Genomic DNA, 19789 nt, shown 5'->3' with positions numbered 1-19789 from the left:
TATTTCTGTGGCAAAGATGGAAACATGATTAGAGGATTTCAAAACAATTGTTCTGGATAAGATGGAAACAAATTTCAGTGGCTTCAACACATTCCAAAACTGTTCAATTTCAAAGCTAAATCAATGCAACTTAAGTAAACAAAGTTAATTGTTCAAGTGACATTATAGAATTGAAACCCATCTAAAATCTGGTTAATGGTTGGCCTAGATTAGCGATCAGAATATTGATTCATCATGCTCATACAATGATCAGGTCCGGCCATTCTTTTCAAACAGCTGAGCTCAGCAGTACTGACAAAAGTGAAATACGTTTATTACTCTCATTTAACTTCGGTACTGCCACTTTAAGATCAGTCAGAAAGCAGCAAAAAAATTAGCAGGTGGACTGCTGAAAAACAACAGGTTATTCACCATTCTATCAACATCATCCTATTTGAAAGCAAAAACGCTTCAAAAGGCTTAATTTCTTACTCCTATCACTATGTACAACAAAAATGCTACAGAGTAAAGGCATGAAAGTTTAGTTCTATCATTCCAGATATCTTATTCACAGATTTATATGCAGGAAAGGGAACAGAAACCACATTTTTTCTCTTCTCCTGTAAGAAAAACAAGTGGAGGGTAATCATTTCTTAAATGCTTTCTACACAGCAACAACTTGCACATGCACATTGTAAACCTATTTCTGCTTTGTTGAAGCATTTGCGAACATGATTTTGACACTGAGCCAAAGGATCACATTGGGACATGACTAACACCTTGGACAGCAATGTTCAAAGATAGGAGGGACAAAACCATTAAGTATTCTGAAAGCAAGGATGAGAATTTATAACCTGAGGCAGTAATCAGTGCAGAACACTGAACAAACAGTGATGGACAAACAAATCTTGGTTCAAGCAGAAGAGAATTTTGGATGAGGCTAAATTTATGAATGGCAAAGAATAGGACTCCAATGAGGTATGTATCAAAATATTAAGTTTAGATGTAACAAAACCGCTGAAGGTTTCATCTGAACAGACAGCCAAAGCAAGGGCAGGGTCAGACAATGTTACTGAGGTGGAAGTAAGTAATTTTAGTGACAATGCAAATTTGTGGTCAGGAACAAGATACAGCATGTAAACAGGCCCTTTGGCCCACTGAGGAAATGTTGACCTGAAACCACCCATATTTACTCTAATCCTACCTTAGCCCATTTTATCCTGCCCACATTCCCATCATGGTTCTCACAGAGAGAGGCAGCAGCAATTACAAGTTGAAGTATTGTAAGGAGCCCTTGTAAGGAGTCAGAGGTAGAAGATAACCAGAGTGGTCAGCATGGTGCTTTCTATCTAATGTCATCAAGAGTTAGAAAATAATGTTTGGAGTTAAAACGGTTGCTTACAAGGCAAGTACAAACAGGATTGACCACCTGTAGGGAGGGAGAGGCCAGCAAAGCAATTAAGTGTTAAAGTACGCAAGACGCAGCATACAGCAATCCTGTCAGGATGCAACAGTTAGCAATATTTTAATTGGTAATTTGTTTATTATTGTCATATGTACCAAGGTACAGTGAAAAGCTTTGTTGTGCATGCCATCCATACAGATCATTTCATCACATCAGTACATCAAGGTAGTACAAGGGAAAACAATAAAAGAATGCAGAATATAGTATTACAGTTACAGAGAAAGTGGAGCACAGGTAGACAATAACATGACGAGGTAGATTGTGAGGTCAAGAGTCCACCTTATTGTACAAGATATTTTACATCATACCTTTGGTAATTTCATGTAACATTGTAAGTAATATCATTTGTAATTCTTGTATTTGTGGCGACTCACCGTCTAGTCGGGCGAACCGGCTCGGCAGTCAGGTCGCGCGGTGTCGGAGCGACGAGGCCCAAGATGGCAGCGGGCCTCGTCTTTCCGAGCGACGGGGAGAACCCGCGCGCGGGAAAGTCCTGATGACGTAGGACTTACGTCATTGCCGGTTTTTTGGGCGGGAGTTTTTCTCCCTTAAAGGGCCCGCACAAGGCGGGAAAATAAACCAGTTCTGTTTGGCAATCCTCCGAGTAGAGTCTTGTTTTATTCCGCGGTAGCAACCGCTACATATTTATATTATTTTATTTGCAGCATTTGGTCAGGTTCTACTAAACTGCTTAAAAGAGTTCGAGTTGTACTGCTTGGTGAACCTTTTCTGACTTTTCCCACCCACACAGGTTCAGATCAAACTCAGGAAGAAAAATAGCCATAGGAAAAAGCACCAACAGTGGTCACATGAAGATTGTGCAAACTCCACACTGTCAGCACCAGAGATCAGATTGAACCTGGGTCACTGAAGCTATGAGACAACAGCTCTACTGACTGTGCCACTGTGCCACCCAAATACAACATTAATGTTGCAAAAGACTTGGCTCTGTTTCAGACAGTTATCGGAGTGAAGAAAGGAGTTGAAGCAGGCTCTGAAGACAATGTCTGAAGTCTTTTCAGTACCTAATTGGAAGATGACTGTGGTTTCTGGTAGAATGTGAACGTGCCCGTGTGCATCAAAAACAAATCTATTTTCTGTGAACAACAATTATGACAGTCCTCTGCTATGAATTTCCAGTTATTTGAGCAAATATACAGCATTAGATAGCTGATAAAATCTAAATAAGTTTAAATATTCTAATTCAAATGAACTTTAAATCATTTCTATATTAGTCAATTCCAATGTCATTCTTTTCATTTAGTTCCTTTCTTTGGATAGATGAAACTGGAGCATTGACTTCCTCAGCAGTATGCTAGCTACTCATGGAAAAAGAAAATTTAAGAAACTAGGTAAAAGTCCTGCAAGGCAACTTACAAACTAACAAAAAAGCTATGATATTTTATATCACAATTACTGCAACTAGTATCTTAAACCAAACATTTCAATTAGAAAATCAAATGGAACAAACAATTATAAATTGAGTTCTGCAGCAGGTGTGGAATTGATTGCAATGTAAATCTCTAGCACCACTACTGCAGACTATTTATTTCAGCCAAAAAGGGCTTAACTGTTGGCCAGTGAGAGTGATGTAAGGGGGGGTTGGTTGGTTAAAGTTAGTCTGATCTTCACCTGACACCTTCCTCCCTTCACCCATTTTCAAGTTGGTCATGGCTCTCATTTCAGGCAGTCTTTAGGGTGAGGGTAAAAAGTCACCACCTGATGATGCCATCACTGCCATGATGTGTTCTTGACTAAATGTCCTGCAATGCTTGCAGCTCAGCAGCCAAGCCAAGAATAATTTCAGAATATATCTGCCTTAAACTCCTTGAGGGCCAAATGGAGATAGACTGTATCCCCAAGGCCGCCCACTTTGCCAAACAATGTGAAGGCATCCCACTTTGCCAAATAATGCACAGCCCTCAGATCATTTACATTCTCCCCTCCTTGAACATGGCATTGACACTCACCTCCAAGTGGATCCAATCTCTGGTCTCACTAAACACTAAGGACCATTCTCAGGCTGCATCCTCCTGCCACTGAGGTTCCATTCCTGCCTGCAGTCAGGTGCTCAGTTTTACCAAGTATCTGGCAGGACATTGGTAGTTTTATTTAAAGGAAGCTCTGCCATTAATATCATCTGCTCTAGTGTAGCATTCTTTAACCCGTTAAAATCAGGGCAATAGTTTTTTCAACCACTCCTATGACATTTCTCCAGCCTGAAAGAGGCAATAATGAGTTATGGAAAACATGCATTACAATTTTAACCTACAATTGGTATTCGATTTCTTCTTATGTGCAGTGAAGTGAAACCTAATGTCACTACATTTCAAATCATTTCATACAATAACCCATCAGCTCCAGTGACATAATTAACATAGGAACCTACTATTCATCATTGTCTGACATAATACCCATAACTGCTAAAACATTAATAAAGGAAATGCCACAAAGCAGAATAAACATAGTCCACTTTTTAAACACAGATTTGGGGTGTTCTAATGCAAGAGTAGCAGGAATGAAGACAATAGTGATGAATCACTCAACTGCAACATTCATACATCTTAACCACTGAACAAGTTACAGACACAAAATATTCATGACTGGAGTAAAACCCTGGAACAATAAAATTTAAATAACTTCAAATTGATATCAAGCAACAAATTTAACAACTGGGCAATTTCCATTCTCAGCAACTTAAACACGTTACATTAGCTGCATTTTTAAGTAATAAGGAAGCAATTTCTAAAACAATGTTTTAAATTTCTGCTTTCCAACCTGAACAAAAAAGAACATCTACACATGACCATTTCAAAACTTCACACACAAGTGGAAAGTTCTCTCTGCCTGAAATATATTTAGAGTCATTATGGCAGGAAAACAGGCCATTTGACCCAACGCGTCCATGGTGACCCATCTGTATTAATCCCATCTTCCACCACACGGCCCACACCTTCAATGCCTAAGCAATTCAAGCGGTCATCAAGACACCTCTTAAATGCTGTTAGCAACTCTGCATCCACCATTCTCTCCAGCAGTGCATTCCAGTTGCTCACCACTCTCTGGGTGAAAAAGGTTCCTTTCCGATCTCCTCTAAATCTCTTACCCCTTACCCTAAATCTATGATCTCTGGTTTATTTCACCTCTGATAAGGAGAAAAGATTCCTGCAGACTACCCAATCTATACCCCTTATAATTTTAAGTACTTCAATGGGGTCTCCTCAACCTCCTCCACTCCATGGAAAACAGACTAAGCCACTCCAGTCCCTCCTCTTAACTAAAATGCTCCACCCTGGCAACATCTCCTTTGCACCTCCTCCAGCAAAATCACATCCTTCCTGTAGTGTGGTGACTAAACCTGCATACAGCACTCTGGCTGAGGTCTAACCAATGACTTTTTTTACTCATCAAATAAGCAACCAAGGCTGGTGAGGAACCAGCAAGAGGTTCAACCAACAGAATCCAAAGTTGCCACCATCATCTCAATGGCATTTTAACAGCTGAAAGTAGATGATGGGAAGGACGCAGTGCGTAACAGACCATGAAAGAGTGATAGAGCTATGCTCCCCTACCTGCCCTAACCCTACTCCCACCCCCTGCCACATACATTTGCTGGGAGAAAAACAGAGGTTGGAGCAGGAAGATGGCATTGCCAAATTTACTGCCACCTAATGGCAGTGCTCCACTGTTTACAGACTGTCTGCATGGATGGTATGCTTTTGATCTGCCTTGTACTCTTCTCATTTGTATCAGTAATCTAATCCTATTCAACGAGGACCATTGCTTCAGTCAAAGGTCTCGATGCACAAAATAAAAACAGAAAACGCTGGAAACACTCAGTAACTCAGACAGCATCTGTGGAAGGAGGATGAGCACAGCTCCAACAATAAGGCACCCAGAGCAAAATGGTCCACTTGATTAGTACATCATTCACTACCCTAAGCATTCACTCCCTCCATCCTCTGTGCACCATGGCAATAGAGTGAACCATCTCCAAAGCTTCTTTAATAGCGCCTCCTAAACCCACAATTTCTACCACCACGTAGCTGATCGTGGAAACACCAGCACCAACATGTCACACACCAACCTGCTTTAGAAATATACTGCTCTTCCTTCATCGTCACTAGGTCTAAATCCTATTACTCTCTTCTCCATAGCACTCCAGAAGCACCTTCACCAAAGGACTGCAGCAGTTCAAGATGGTGACTCACCACCACCTTCTCAAGGGCAATTAGGAATGGGCAGTAACAGCTAGCCTGGAAGAAATATTCCTATTGATCAAGATTCCCTAAACCTACTTGATACAGTCACCCACTGATGCACACATAGATGCACATTAAAGGACCTTTAACCTTTACTTTGATTTACTAGTTGCTAAAAGAACAGAGGTTAATTAAAAGGACAGTTAAACAGATTGTCAATAAAGGGAAATGCTGCAAAGATTGGCCAACATGTAAATATATTATCTAGACTGGAAGGTTACAGTTAAGAGAGCTTTTGAAGCAACAGGAAATTGGAAATGCAAGATATTGCTCTGTATTATCTATCGTGAATAAGAATGGAAAATTACTGAGTTTCAAAGATAGTACAGGAGTCTATCCAAGAGACTGATCAGTGCTCAGTACCTGAGAATGCCAATATACATTGGATTATTAACACCACCATGCAGAACAATTGCTCATTTTAAGTTTTAATTTTCACTAATGATTTAAAGCTCTGATGTCTCATTCTCTATAAATCTGTATTGTTTCACTATTAATAAAATCATTTTTTAACAGTTCGAAGTCTTGGTTGATCTCACCATCTTTGATTAATAAAAAGAGTTGAAAGGATAAAGATCAAATACCCTACATTACAGACTTCTGATTGGGATATCAAACCATAGCCAAACTATTCCTCCCAACTCAGAATCAAATCAGCTGACTTGTGCAAATTTAAGATTAGACCTCTTAAATTCCTAGATGGTAATGGATAGATATACTCACTAAGACACCAAAACAACATTATATTTTTGTCTTTATTGCATAAAATGTAACTTACTGCAAATCCAATAGATTATTCTCAGATTTTTTTTAAATTTTAGGTAACTAAATATTTTAATAACATTATGCTTAATACATCCCTATTTGTGAGGAGAAAATTTCAATCAACATGGGCAAAAACTTTTAAAATAGCACAATCAAGATTATTTCTTTCAATATGTCTCATTATCAGACCGCCTTAGGAAACAGCATTCCAAAGTTAAAGCCTTACCTGGAGAGCCTTTGTTATTCAGGAGAGCTTGAAGTTGGCTGCACAGGTGGACAATATTGTGCAGCTGTCGATTTGGCTGCAGATCTTTCACCCAGGCTGGAGCATGACATACTGGACAGCCATTCCCAAGAGAATCAGCAACGCAAACACTGTAAAGCAGCATAGACTTCCATTTGCATATAAACAATCACCATCACTCTTTATCAGATCATTAGCTTATTGCTTTCTTTTCCTGACTTTTTCCAAAAATCGTAATAGCCATCTTTCACCATGTGAAAGAGGAGCCAGGCAACTTAGTTATACCCAAATGCTGCTCTGTCACGATCCCAAGTGATGTTTTTGTTTCAGGACTATGAGACTTATGGCTGTTCTCTTGGTGCACGTGAGAACACCTTGACTCTACTCAACACCTCCCAAAAGACTGGGAAGAAGGTAAATGAAATTAAAAGGAACACTGCAAATGCTGAACATCTTTAAGAGGAAAACAGAAAATGCTTGAAACATTCAAAAGATCAGATAGCACACACAAGAAAATAGCAAGAGTAGACCACCTTCACTGGATCTAAATCCAACTTATTTAACTCAACTTGATAGGACAACCTTTCTTCCAAAGACTTAGCCTAATGAATGTCTTTTGGTCTGCCTCCAAAGTTAGTATATCATTGATTAAATAAAGGGACCAAAACTGCACAGTACTCCAAGTGTGGCTTCACCAAAATTGCTGTATAATTGTAACATTTTCCTATTCCTAAATTCCAACCACCTTATAATAAATGCCAATATGCCATTTGGCTTCCTAACTGTTTGGTCTACCTGCCTTTTATCTTAGTGACTCAGGACAAGAACACCCAGATCCTTTTGTACTCCGCTCATTTGCAATTTCACTCCATTTAAACAATTTGCCTTTTGATTCCTCTCACTGATGACTTCACACGTTTCCATGTTAAACTCCATTGGCTAAGTTTTCGCCCACTCACTTAATCTATTTCTATCCTATTGCAGAGTCCAAATATCCTCATTGAAACATGCCCCCCCACCTACTTTTGTGTTAACGAATGCCTTACATTCCGCACCCGCCCCCCCCCCCCCGTCCATTAATATAAATAGTAAATAATTGGGGCCAAGAACTGATCCTTGGGGCACTCCACTACTTACATCCTTCCAATCTAAAATAAATACCCATTTATTCTGACAATCTGATTTCTGTGGTAACCAGTCCACAACCCATGCTCCACACTTACCGCAATACCAAGAATCTTCAATCACATGTCCCAGCACATGGTACCTTGTTAAATATCTTCTGGAAACCCAAATACACTACACCTACAAGATCTCCTCCATTGACTTTGCTTGTTACATCCTTGAAGAATTCTAGTAAATGTGTCAAACATGATTTAGCTTTCATAAAACCATGTTGACATGGTTTGATTAAATTAAGCTTTCATAAATGACAGAAAAAAATCCCTCTCTAAGCAGACAACTTCTTCAAAAACAAGTTTATATATTCCAATGAAAAAGGGAGGAAAATGTGTGTACTTGTGCATTTATACACGAAAATCAGATAGAAAACAAGGCAGAGAAAGATAAAGGCAGGAAGCAAAATGTCTTCAGCAGAATTATCAAGATCAAATGAACTAATGAGCTATGTAAAACTGTCCTTTCAGTGATGTGGAGGAGTATACAGAAGACATTTCACATGTGTGGGTGTACGCACAACTGTCTGTACTAGCAGCAACTTTAATTGCTAAAAACATTATACTCAATTACTACAGCATTAAGACAGACCTCATTGACCTAACCTCTTATTACACTCAGAATTATCTGAAAGTTTTACATGCAATCACTTCGACATTGATGAGTGTAACAGAAAACAATGGACTACTGTACAACTAAATACAATTAATAATGATAGGCTGAATTTTCCCCCCAGCTGAAGTAAGCAGGAATGGCCTACCAATATGAACTCCTCTATTCAGCAGCATAAATATTTACTGAAAAAGCAGGTCCTATCACATTTCTTAGCAAAGGCATTGTAATTAATATTTAATTTTAAAAAGTAGGTAAGTGATGACTTGCTTTCATAATTGGAACATATTTTGAGTTTTATACATCAGGGTATTCTTTGGGGTCTTTGCAAATCCCAGTTCATCCTTTCCTCGCTAATATCTTGGTAAATAATTGCAATACCTGGGACCATAATTCTACAGACTGTTACACAAGTCTTTTCTAAAATGAACCTAATTACCATTCCTACCAAGTGCACAGACTTTAAGATAGCAAAATGAACGAACTTTATTTTTTCCAATATATGAAATGAAGACATTTTCAGCCTCATGCCATGCAGATGCAATGAATACTGCATTGCCACAGTTGCCAACATCTGACAAAAAAAATACAAGAACCCGTTGACTGCTTCTATGGGAGGGGGACTTCAGGGTCATTATGCTCCTACATAATAGGATGCATTAAATGCCTTTCCTCAGCAACAATCACTGTGACCATCAGAAAAGATGTCAGGCAATTGATTACACATCCTCTCTAAAAGACTGCCAAGACAGACCCATTGATCAAACTTGCTATCCCTGACCTATTCTGGCCAACTACAGCTGTGACAAAACAAAAAAAAAATTGACTCCATCCCAGATAATTCCACAGATTACTCATCTGTCAATATCAATGTAACATTCCTATGCTACAACAGTGTCTATACTTCTAAAGCACTTCACTGGCAGTATAGTCTTCTGATGTTCCAAGGCCATGAACAGTACTTTGGAAATGCAATTCTTTCTTTCTAAATGTAGAAAACTTTGGCAGTGGCAAGGGCATCAACATTTCAACAACTTTAGGATTTCACCAGGGATATTTCCAAGTCAGATTGGCTTGGAGGGCAACTTCCAGGTGCTGGAGCTCCCGTGCTTTTACTGCCCTTGTCCTTCTAGTGACCAGTCAGAGGTAATTGGTTTGGAAGGTACTGTCTAAGAAGTCTCGGTATATTGCTGCAGTGTATTCTGTAATGATACAAATTGCTGCTACCGTACATTGGTCATGGAGTGAATGGTTGTGGATGGGGTGCCTAGCCGACAGGCTGATATGTCCTGTATGGTAAGAAGTTTCTTGAGTGTTGTTCAAGCTGCACTCATCCAGGCAAATGGAGAGTATTTTAACCATACTCTGGATGAGCACAGTAAACGATGGACAGGCTTTGGGGAGTTAGGAGGCGAGTTACTTGCTCTTGTAGCCACATTGACAAGAAACTGAACTGGAGTAGCCATTTACACGATGTGTGTGGGGTTGAGGGGGTGGGGGGTAGAAAATCAGTGATGGTACTGCCATTGAATGTCAGGCGGTGATAGCTAGATGGTCTCTTGTTGGATAGACATTGTCTGGCAATTGTGTAGTGCAAATTTTATCTATTAGCCCAGGCCTGGGATGTTGTCCAGGTCTTGCTACATTTCATTATCTGAATTTCATTATATTTCATTATCTTGTTTCATTATCTGAGGAGCCTCCTCCTCCCGCAATCCAGCTCCTGGGCCTGAGTGACCAGTCATTAATCCAAATTTCAAACAAAAAATTGATGTTTTACTGATTTTACAAAACTGATGAAAGAGGTTAAAAAAAAGGTATCAGCAAAAAGACAAATGTCATTTATAAAAGTGATATTCAGATAATGATTGTACTATTTACAATACTGTGATCCTCCTCATGGTTTACACAAAATCATAATACAAAACACCAAATATTGTAAGTCAAATAAAAATAAACAAAAATTTTACATCAGTCAGCAACCACAACAGATGGTGCACTGTGAAAGGAATACAAGAACAGTTTTCCTTATTTTAACATTTCAAGGATGTACTTTTCCATTTCAGATGCTGATAGACTTGCTAGATATTTCCAGCATAAGCCACGAGCTATGGAGTTTAATATATAGGTTTTCAGGCTTAAGTCCGTAAATCCAGAATGGGTTCCAAGGTTTATGACAATTAATTAGCCAGAAGGATTGCAAATTGAGGGGCGAGAGTCCTGTGGATGTGGAAAGGACAGGGCAATTGCCAAATTACATTTTCTCCAAAGCCTTTAGGGCACATCTTCTACTGAAGCCCATGACAGATCAGTCCGTAACCAGGCAATTCCCAAGCAGGTGTGTGGCGCAGCTTTCACACAGCAAAAGCAACGATTATGGGATTTCTGTGCTGCCTCATGGAGCCCAAAACAGCAACAAAAACATCCACAGATTTTCCAACTTAAAGAAGTGCACCTGCTGAACCCATTCTAGTGAAACTAGCATGTGCAGAGGACCCAACAAAATCAACAGGACAAAACATCTTCTGGTAAGAAGGTAAATAAAGCTTTTTTTTTTATTTCTTACAGGTGCAACCAGCTGGCTGCACACTCCTGTTCCAGAGTGCATACAATCGGCAATCTTAGGACAGCAGGTTATTGGCCCCATCATTTGGATACTGTGATAAAGGGTTCCAGAAATTAAAACAACCTATTTTACAAACCAATCTTAATAGAGATCACCACACAATATTTACAGCTTTCACCTGCTTAATGAAAGGCATCTTTCCTTGACATGGTATGGTATGGTATTAATGCAAATACCACAGGGGAGTGCACTGTATGAGTGCAAGGAGCATGCTATGGGACAGCACAAGTGCCAAGGACAGCAAAATAATAAAGAAGGCTGCTTTGAAAATAAAATAATTTACTCTTGCAAAACGTCAACTTTAGTTAAGTATTCATCTGCATGTATTTACAGAAAAATAAATTTATTTCACTGATTGATGGGCCAATCAGAAGGAAACAAAATATTCCAAAGATTTGAATAATATCATTTCCATCTGGCAACTAACCACACAACCTTGAAAAGCCGAGAAGTTCTTTAAACTGCAGCAATGATCTGATTCTGTGATAACTGGGCACCTATAATATCCTCGAATATCTAGTCCAGATGAAGACTCAGTTTTGAGAAAATGAATCCATATGAAGGGTCTCGACCAGAAATGCCGACTGTCCATTTCCCACCAATGCTACCTGACCCGCTGAGTTCCTCCAGTTCTTTTGTGTGTTGTACAAGCTTCTTTGTTTGACATGACCCAGCCAATACAATTTTAACCCACTGACCCCTCACTACCCATTTTCCATAGCCCCCCTCACCCTCCCTAACTCCAAGGAGATTTTTGGTGTCAAATTTGGAGACATTATGTCTCTGGTGACACTATAGTGCCAACACGTCACCTCACAGCTCCAGCAATGCATGTTTGATCCTGACCTCTGCAGAGATTGCATGCTATTCTTGTGACTGCATGGGTTACTGCCTGGTGCTCCAGATTCCTCCCATGTCCTAAAGACATGCTGTTTGGTCAGTTAATTAGCTGATATAAATTACCTCGAGTGTGGATGAGCGGCAGGAGAATCAGGCAGAGAGGTGGGCTAGTGAAAGGAAACAGGGAAATAAGGGATTGATGTGAATGGTCTGAGCACCAACACAGACTCAATATGTCCCTCTACTTCACAAGAGAAATAAAATGAGAATATTTGCATTCACTCTGGAATTCAGCTCACTTGCAGTTTGAGACAAAGCTTCTAGTAAGTCTGGTAACCCCAAGAAACCCAAAATAAGTATCTGTGAACAGATTATATATGGGGAAACTCCATCTGGTGGCTCTACTATTTTGCTGATGATTGATAGCAGGCTGATTGAGCAATAATTGTCCTTTTTTTCTGGACAGGTCATAACTGGACAATTTTCCACACTGTTGAGTAGATGGTACTGTTTGTAACTGTACTTAAAAGAAGATTGGCTTGGAGCTCAGCAGGTTCCATAACACAGCTCTTCAGCACATCAGCCAAACATTATCAGGGCCAACAGCCTTTGCATTCTGGAAATGTCCTTGTTCCAAACCTACTCTGATACCACTACCCAACTCTTTCTCCACTACATCGACAACTGCATTGGTGTGCCTCCTGCACTTGTGTGGAACTCATCAATTTTAATCACCTACACCAAGAACTTCCACCCTGCCCTCAAATTCACTTAGACGTGGAGAGGGTGCAGAGGAGATTTACAAGGATGCTGCCTGGAATGCGGAGCATGCCTTATGAAAGCAAGTTGAGGGAACTTTGCCTTTTCTCCTTGGAGAGACGGAGGATGTGGGGGGACCCGATAGAGGTGTATAAGATGATGAGAGGTATTGATCAAGTGGGTAGTCGGGGGCTTTTCCCCAGGGCTGAAATGGTGGCCACAAGAGGACATAGGTTTAAGATGCTGGGGAGTAGATATGGAGGAGATGTCGGGGGTGAGTTTTTTTTTTACTCAGAGAGTGGTGAATGCGTGGAATGGGCTGCCGGAAACGGTGGTGGAGGTGGATACGATAGGGGCTTTCAAGAGACTGTTAGATAGGTACATGGAGCTGAGTAAAATAGAGGGCTATGGGTAAGCCTAGTAATTTCTAGGATAGGGGCATGTTCGGCACAGCTTTGTGGGCCGAAGGGCCTGAATTGTGCTGTAGTTTTTCTATGTTTCTATCCATAAAAGGGAGAGATGTGTCAGAAATGGTCCATCTCCATCACAGGAGACAAACTATCCACTGACATTTACTATAAACCCACTGACTCCCACAGCTACCTTCACAACACCTCCTCCCATCTTGTCTTTTTGCAAGGACACAATCCCTTTCTTTCAGTTTCTCTATCTCTGCCATATCTTTTCTCAAGGCTTTCTGTTCTGAAATGTCCTTCTTTTTCAGGAAACGTGGCTTCCCCCCTACCACGGTTGATGGAGCCCTCACTTGCATTTCCTCCTTTTCCCAGAAGAGACAGAATTCCCTTTATCCTCACCTTTCACTCTACCAGCTTCTGCATCCAGCACATTATCCTTCGTCATTTCCACCAGCTGCAATAGGATCCCACCACCAGTCACACCTTCCCCTTCCCACCCATTTCTGCTTTCCGCAGGGATTACTCTTCCTGTGACTCCCTGGTTCAGTCACCCCTACCCACCCCTCCCTGGCACTTTTCCTTGCAACTGTAGGAAGAGCAACACTTGTCCCTACACCTGCCCCCTCACCATCATCCACGGACCTACACAATCTTTCCAAGTCAAGCAAGATTCACATGAACCTCCTCCAACCTCATCTACTGCATTTGGTGCTCTCAATGTGGCCTCCTCTACATTGACAAGACCAAACATTGACTAAGCAATGGCTTTGCCGAGCACTTGTGCTCTGTCTGTAATGGCCATCGTGAGCTTCTATTTCAATTCCCCTTCTCATGCCAACCTGTCCGACCTTGGCCTTCTCCATTACCACATTGAGGCCCAACATAAACTAGAAGAATGACCTCTCACATCCACACACTATACCTGCTTGGTCTCCTACCCCTTTTCCAATTGGTTCCATCTGCCTATCTTCCCTCCCTTATATGGTTCCACATCATCTTCCTTACTCATCAGATTCCAGCACCTGCAGCCTCTCATATCTCCACTTCACCTTCCAGCCTGTCCCTACCTTCGCCTTCCCTTCCCTGGATCTACCTGCCCCCTTTTTTCCCCTATTCTCTCATCTTATCTGTCTTTACCTATCACCTACCAGCTGCTGTATCCCAACTCCACCCTTCCCCCACCTGGATTCATCTGCCCATCATCCCCTCCTCACCTGGTTCCACCTATTGCCTGCCTGAGCCAACTCACCCCTCCATACTGGCCATCTCCCCTCTACACTCTCAGTTCTCATTCAGAGTCTTGATCTAAAAAGTCAGCTATCCCTTTGCTTCCACAGATGTTGCTCAACCTGCTGAGTTTCTCCTGCACTTTATTTTCACTCCAGACCACAGCACCTTGTGTCTCCATTTGCATTCTGTAGTCCTCAGGGTCGCACTGAGTGAATTGAATTGGCTGAAAACTGCCACTTGTGATGGGTGGGGAGAGTTGGGGAGATTGAGAAGGACCATCCACTCAACATTTCTGACTGAAGAGGTTTTGAAATATTTCAGCCTTGTCATCTGTACTCCTTGTCATTGCCATAGATGAGGATTAAAAAAAAACAGATTTGCATTATACAACTTTTCTCATGTCCTTTCAGGATATCACAAAGTGCTTCACAGTGAATTAAATACTTTGAATGTGCAACATTGTAAAAGGTATGGCAGCCAATAACCAACTACTAAAAACAGCAAACTAATAATGATTAGATAATGTTTTAGCACTAATGAATCACGTACAAGTACTGGCCAGATTACCATTCGTCAATACCGTACCATGGACTCGAACAGTACAGCACAGGAACAGGCCCTTCCTGCTACAGTATCTGGGTCAATCATCATGTCAACTTAAACTGCACATCTGGCTGCACATGGTCTATATTCCTCAATTCCTTGCCTGTTCATGCGACTGTCTAAATGCCCCTTAATCATTGCTATTATATCTACTTCCACTGGCAGTGCATTCCAGGCACCTACCACTCTGTGGGTATAAAAACTTGCCATGTAAATCTCCTTTAAACTTTCCCCCTCTCACCTTAAAGCTTTGCCTCTAGTACTTAGGGCAGGCACGGTAGTGTAGTGGTTAGCGTAACTCTATTACAGCACTAGCAACACGGGTTCAATTCCAGCCACTGTCTGCAAGGAGTTTGTATGTTCTCCCCACGTCTGCGTGGGTTTCCTCCAGGTGTTCCAGTTTCCTCCCACATTCCAAAGACGTACAGGTTAGGAAGTTGTGGGCATACTACTGTATGTTGGTGCCAGAAGCGTGGCGACACTTGCAGGCTGCCCCCAGAACAATGTGCAAAAGATGCATTTCACTGTGTGTTTCGATGTACATATAACAAATAAAGATATCTTATCTTATTTGACATTTCCACTCTGGGGGGGAAAAAAGACTCTGGCTATCTACCCTGCCTATGCCTCTCAGAATTTTACACACTTCTATCAGGTCACTTCTCAGTCTCCGATGCCCCAGAGAAACAATCCAAGCTCAGTCTCAGAGACTTGACATTCTGAAGTGCCACACTCCCTTAGCACTGCACTTAAATGTCAGCCTAGAATTTTCTGCTCAAATCTCTGATATGAGAACTGAACTTTCAGAATAGATGTTCATGGAATCACCACCTTCCACTGTTATTTAAATGTCCATCACTTTAGATTGGACGTGTCAGGATTGCAGACCTATGCACTAACCTTAGCTCAATGGCATTTTATGCTCATAGTAACTTGAAAAACAAAATCAACAATATTCTTTCCCAGTAAGTTTATTCACCAGTGGTTAATTCTTGACAGTGCACTCAATGGTATTTCCTTACCGGCAAAACACATGATCACAGCTTCCAAGACAGACAGGCTCCTGAAGCAGTTTGCAACTGAAATACAGAAACACAATGATCAAAAACTTATTTAACAGCAAACATCATACATACTTCTCTCCATAACCAAGTACTTGCACAAATTTAAAATTAGAATCACGCAAGAAACAAAAAATCTTATTGCAAAGCAACCTTATGCACTTTAACAAGATAACAACCAGACTATCCGGGTTGTTTCTTTCTTTCACCTTTGTGGTTAAGTGACTTTGCTGAAGGGAACCAGGATAACTGGAGAAAAGCAACTGTCCTTAAAAACAAAACTATACACTGTAAAACTTCAATAATGAGCTATCCTATTTTTCAGAAATTTCATGGTTCGGCATCTGGCTCAACAGGGCCCTATTTCCACACCCACTTTAAACACTGCAGACCCATTGGTATATTATTGTCACATGTACCACGATATAATGAAAAGCCTTTGCTTGCGTGCGTGCCATCCAGTCAGATCATGCTATACACAAGTTCATTGAGGTAGTAAAAAGAAAAACAGAATGAGGTATATAGTGTTGTAGCTACAGAGAAAATGCAATGCAGCTAAACAAATAAAGTGCAAGGATCACGATGAGCTAGATTGGGAGATCAAGAGATCATCTTTAGAGTATGGGGGGTCCATTTAAGAGTCTGATAATAGCGGGATAGAAGCTGTCTTCCAATCTGGCGGTATGTGTTTTCAGGCTTTTGTATTTTCTGCCCAACTGGAGAGGAGACAATGACCAAGGTGGGAGGGGTCCGTGATTATGTTGGCTGCTTTCCTGACGCAGTGGGAAGTGTAGACAGAGTCAATGGAGGGGTGGCTGGTTTGCATGATGGACTGGGTTGCATTCACAACTCTCTGCAATTTCTTGCGGTCTTGTGCAGAACAATTACCATACCAAGCTGTGATGCATTTGCAAAGGATGCTTTCTGTAAAAAATATCAGAAACATGCTGAATTTTCTTAGCCTCCTGAAGTATTAGAAGCTTTAGTGTGCTTTCTTGGCTGTAGCATCTAATAGGAGTGATATCCAATAGTCTGGAAAACCTGCTAGTCCAGCACCAAAGCCCCTAGGCTGCCAGGTTATCAGTTTTACTGAAATCTTTTACATCCATCTAAAATAACAGGAGGCAACATTGACTTTAACACCTCATCCATGAGACAGCATGGAACGTACTTAGTGCCTCAGGGTTGTTTCCATCTTTAGACACTGTCTCAGATTCTGTGGATCGCTGCCCAGATTGAATCAATTAATAAGTGGTGCAGCCACTTCTGAATTGGGTAGAAAATCACACAGCTACATGAAATCAATTAAAAAAAACCTTTGTTCACCCAAAAGGATGGTGGGATCTATGCCTGCTAACCAAACCACACTAACCAAGGTACACATGGGAAATACCAATATGGACACAATACATAAAGCCTCGTCAATCAGAACATTGAGGATCTGTGCCCAACAACCAGATCCACCAGTGACAATGACACTGTGCAGTGGCTAGCATTAGTCCACATGAACATATACAAACTGACTGTTCTTCCTCGGTTAGACTCAGTGTCCCTCCACCAGTCAGTAACTCCCTATCTTCCTCCCAGCGCATTCTAGACAGTGAGCCCCCTCCCCATGCCCCAGCCTCCTTGGCCACTCTGTGACACCCTCCCACCCACTAAACCACTCCCCACCCCCTGGGTCCACCCAGTGACCTCCAATGACTCCCACCCCCATCTTCTAGGTCCACCCAGTGATACCCACCTCCTGGATCCACCTAGTGACCCTGTCCCCACCTCCTGGATCCTCATGACCCCTCCCCCACCTCCTGGATCCTCGTACACCCACCCCTCCCACCTCCTGGATCCACCTAATGATTGCCCCCCCTACCTCCTGGATCCACCTAATGATTGCCCCCCCTACCTCCTGGATCCAACTAATGATTGCCCCCCCACCTCCTGGATCCACCTAATGATTGCCCCCCCACCTCCTGGATCCACCTAATGATTGCCCCCCCCACCTCCTGGATCCACCTAATGATTGCCCCCCCCACCTCCTGGATCCACCTAATGATTGCCCCCCCCCGACCTCCTGGATCCACCTAATGATTGCCCCCCCCGACCTCCTGGATCCACCTAATGATTGCCCCGCACCCCCCCCACCTCCTGGATCCACCTAATGATTGCCCCCCCCACCTCCTCAGTTCACCTAGTGCCGCCCCCAGCCTCCTAGATCCACAGTGACCCACCCCCCACTCCTCCAGTCCACCCAGTGATCCTTCCTACCACTCAGTAATCACTCAGCGACCATCCATCCATCCACCCACCCTCTACCCCCTCCCTCCTCCTTCCACCCTCCCCCCTCTGCCCCCTCCCCCCTCCTTCTGCCCTCTACCCCCTCCCCCCTCCTTCTGCCCTCTACCCCCCTCCGGTTCAGTCCACATTATCAACCCCCCCTCCCCAGTCCATTCAGTGAGGGTCTGCAGCAGGTTGGTGGTCTGAGCCGGTCAGCCCGCAGTCCCCAGCCCACGGTCAGGCCTGACCCCGCTCCGTCCAAGATGCACAAACGGCAGTTACCAGCCGGAGCACTGCAACATCCGCTGCAGCGCGGCCAGAGCCTCGCCAGTCCGAGCCCACGCCGGCGTCAATCCCGTAACGGGCCCGAATCCGGGCCCAGGTTCCGACTCCGACATCACAAACTCCTCCAACTTCAACCCAGCCCGTTGCCGCTCGCGCCAAATCTCAGAGGAGGGGCGGGAACTCCCCGCTGACGGGCAGCCCGAGGGGCGGAGCCTTTCCACTAATAGACAGCCCGAGGGGCGGGGCCTGTCTGCTTGCTGACAACCAGGGGGAGCAGGACCTCTCCGCCCACGTGTTTTCCGAGGGGCGGGGCCTCTGCCCTGATAGGCAGCCTGAGGGGGCGGGACCTTTCTACCTACAGGCGGTGCTTACACTGGCTGGCAGCTGGTGGGGCGGGGCCACCGCTTTGAGAGGCTGCACGTTCGGGGTCGAACGGTTTGGCAGTTGGATGGAGCCTCCCGACGGTTGACCAGCAAGGGGCGGGGCGCGCAAGTGCTTGACACAGAGCAGGGGCGGTGTATGAACGAAAGGAGCGAAAGTCCTTGGGCAATTCATCGCGAAGACGGGTGACTTGCTCTCACTATAGTTTTGCACTACAGTAGGTTCTGAGGTGATTCGTGTGGCCAATGTGGGAGCGGAGGGCTCAGGTAGAGAAGGGGCTGGTGGTGGCCGACGGGGCGGGTGGTTGGGCAGTTCGTGAGGTGGTGCGCACCTTTCCCCCCGTTTAAGTCAAGTCGAGTTTATTATCATGTACACAAGTACGGTCAGGTACAGGTAAAATACAAAAAAATCCTTGCAGTAGCTTCGCAGGCTTGTAGGTACAGACAACACACACGATGGAAAGTAGATATAAATTATACAAGACAGTGGTGTGCCGCAAGGGTCGGTGTTGGGGCCTCTCCTTTTTACCTTGTACATCAATGATTTGGATGATGGAATAAATGGTTGTGTGGCTAAGTTTGCGGATGACACCAAGATAAGTGGAGGAGTAGGGAGCATAGAGGAAATAGAAAGAATGCAGAGGGACCTAGACAGTTTAGGAGAATGGGCAAGAAAATGGCAGATGAGATTCAATGTTGAGAAATGTGCAGTTGTACACTTTGGAAGTAGAAATAAGCGGGTAGATTATTATCTAGAAGGAGAGAAGATTGATAGTGCGGTAGTACAAAGGGACTTGGGGGTACTTATACAA

At 42.9% G+C, this 19789-nt stretch overlaps 1 protein-coding gene across 1 annotated transcript in view; it reads right to left on the bottom strand.

Annotated features, from left to right (window-relative positions):
- The window catches only part of bard1 (BRCA1 associated RING domain 1), a 167412-nt gene extending 148578 nt beyond the window's left edge, over nucleotides 1-18834 (bottom strand). The window contains exons 1-3 of the mRNA XM_052021205.1: nucleotides 18595-18834; nucleotides 16000-16056; nucleotides 6698-6846 (exon numbers count right to left, since the gene is read on the bottom strand). Of these exons, the coding sequence (XP_051877165.1) occupies nucleotides 6698-6846; nucleotides 16000-16056; nucleotides 18595-18710 (322 nt within the window). The 5' untranslated portion in view covers nucleotides 18711-18834. The remainder of the gene's footprint in view (nucleotides 1-6697; nucleotides 6847-15999; nucleotides 16057-18594) is intronic.
- Nucleotides 18835-19789: the final 955 nt, after the last annotated feature.

This window comes from Pristis pectinata, chromosome 1, assembly GCF_009764475.1.
Source record: "Pristis pectinata isolate sPriPec2 chromosome 1, sPriPec2.1.pri, whole genome shotgun sequence".
NCBI classification, from domain to species: domain Eukaryota; kingdom Metazoa; phylum Chordata; class Chondrichthyes; order Rhinopristiformes; family Pristidae; genus Pristis; species Pristis pectinata.
Note: the sequence above shows the minus strand (reverse complement) of the source record. Positions and strands in the feature narration are given on the sequence as shown.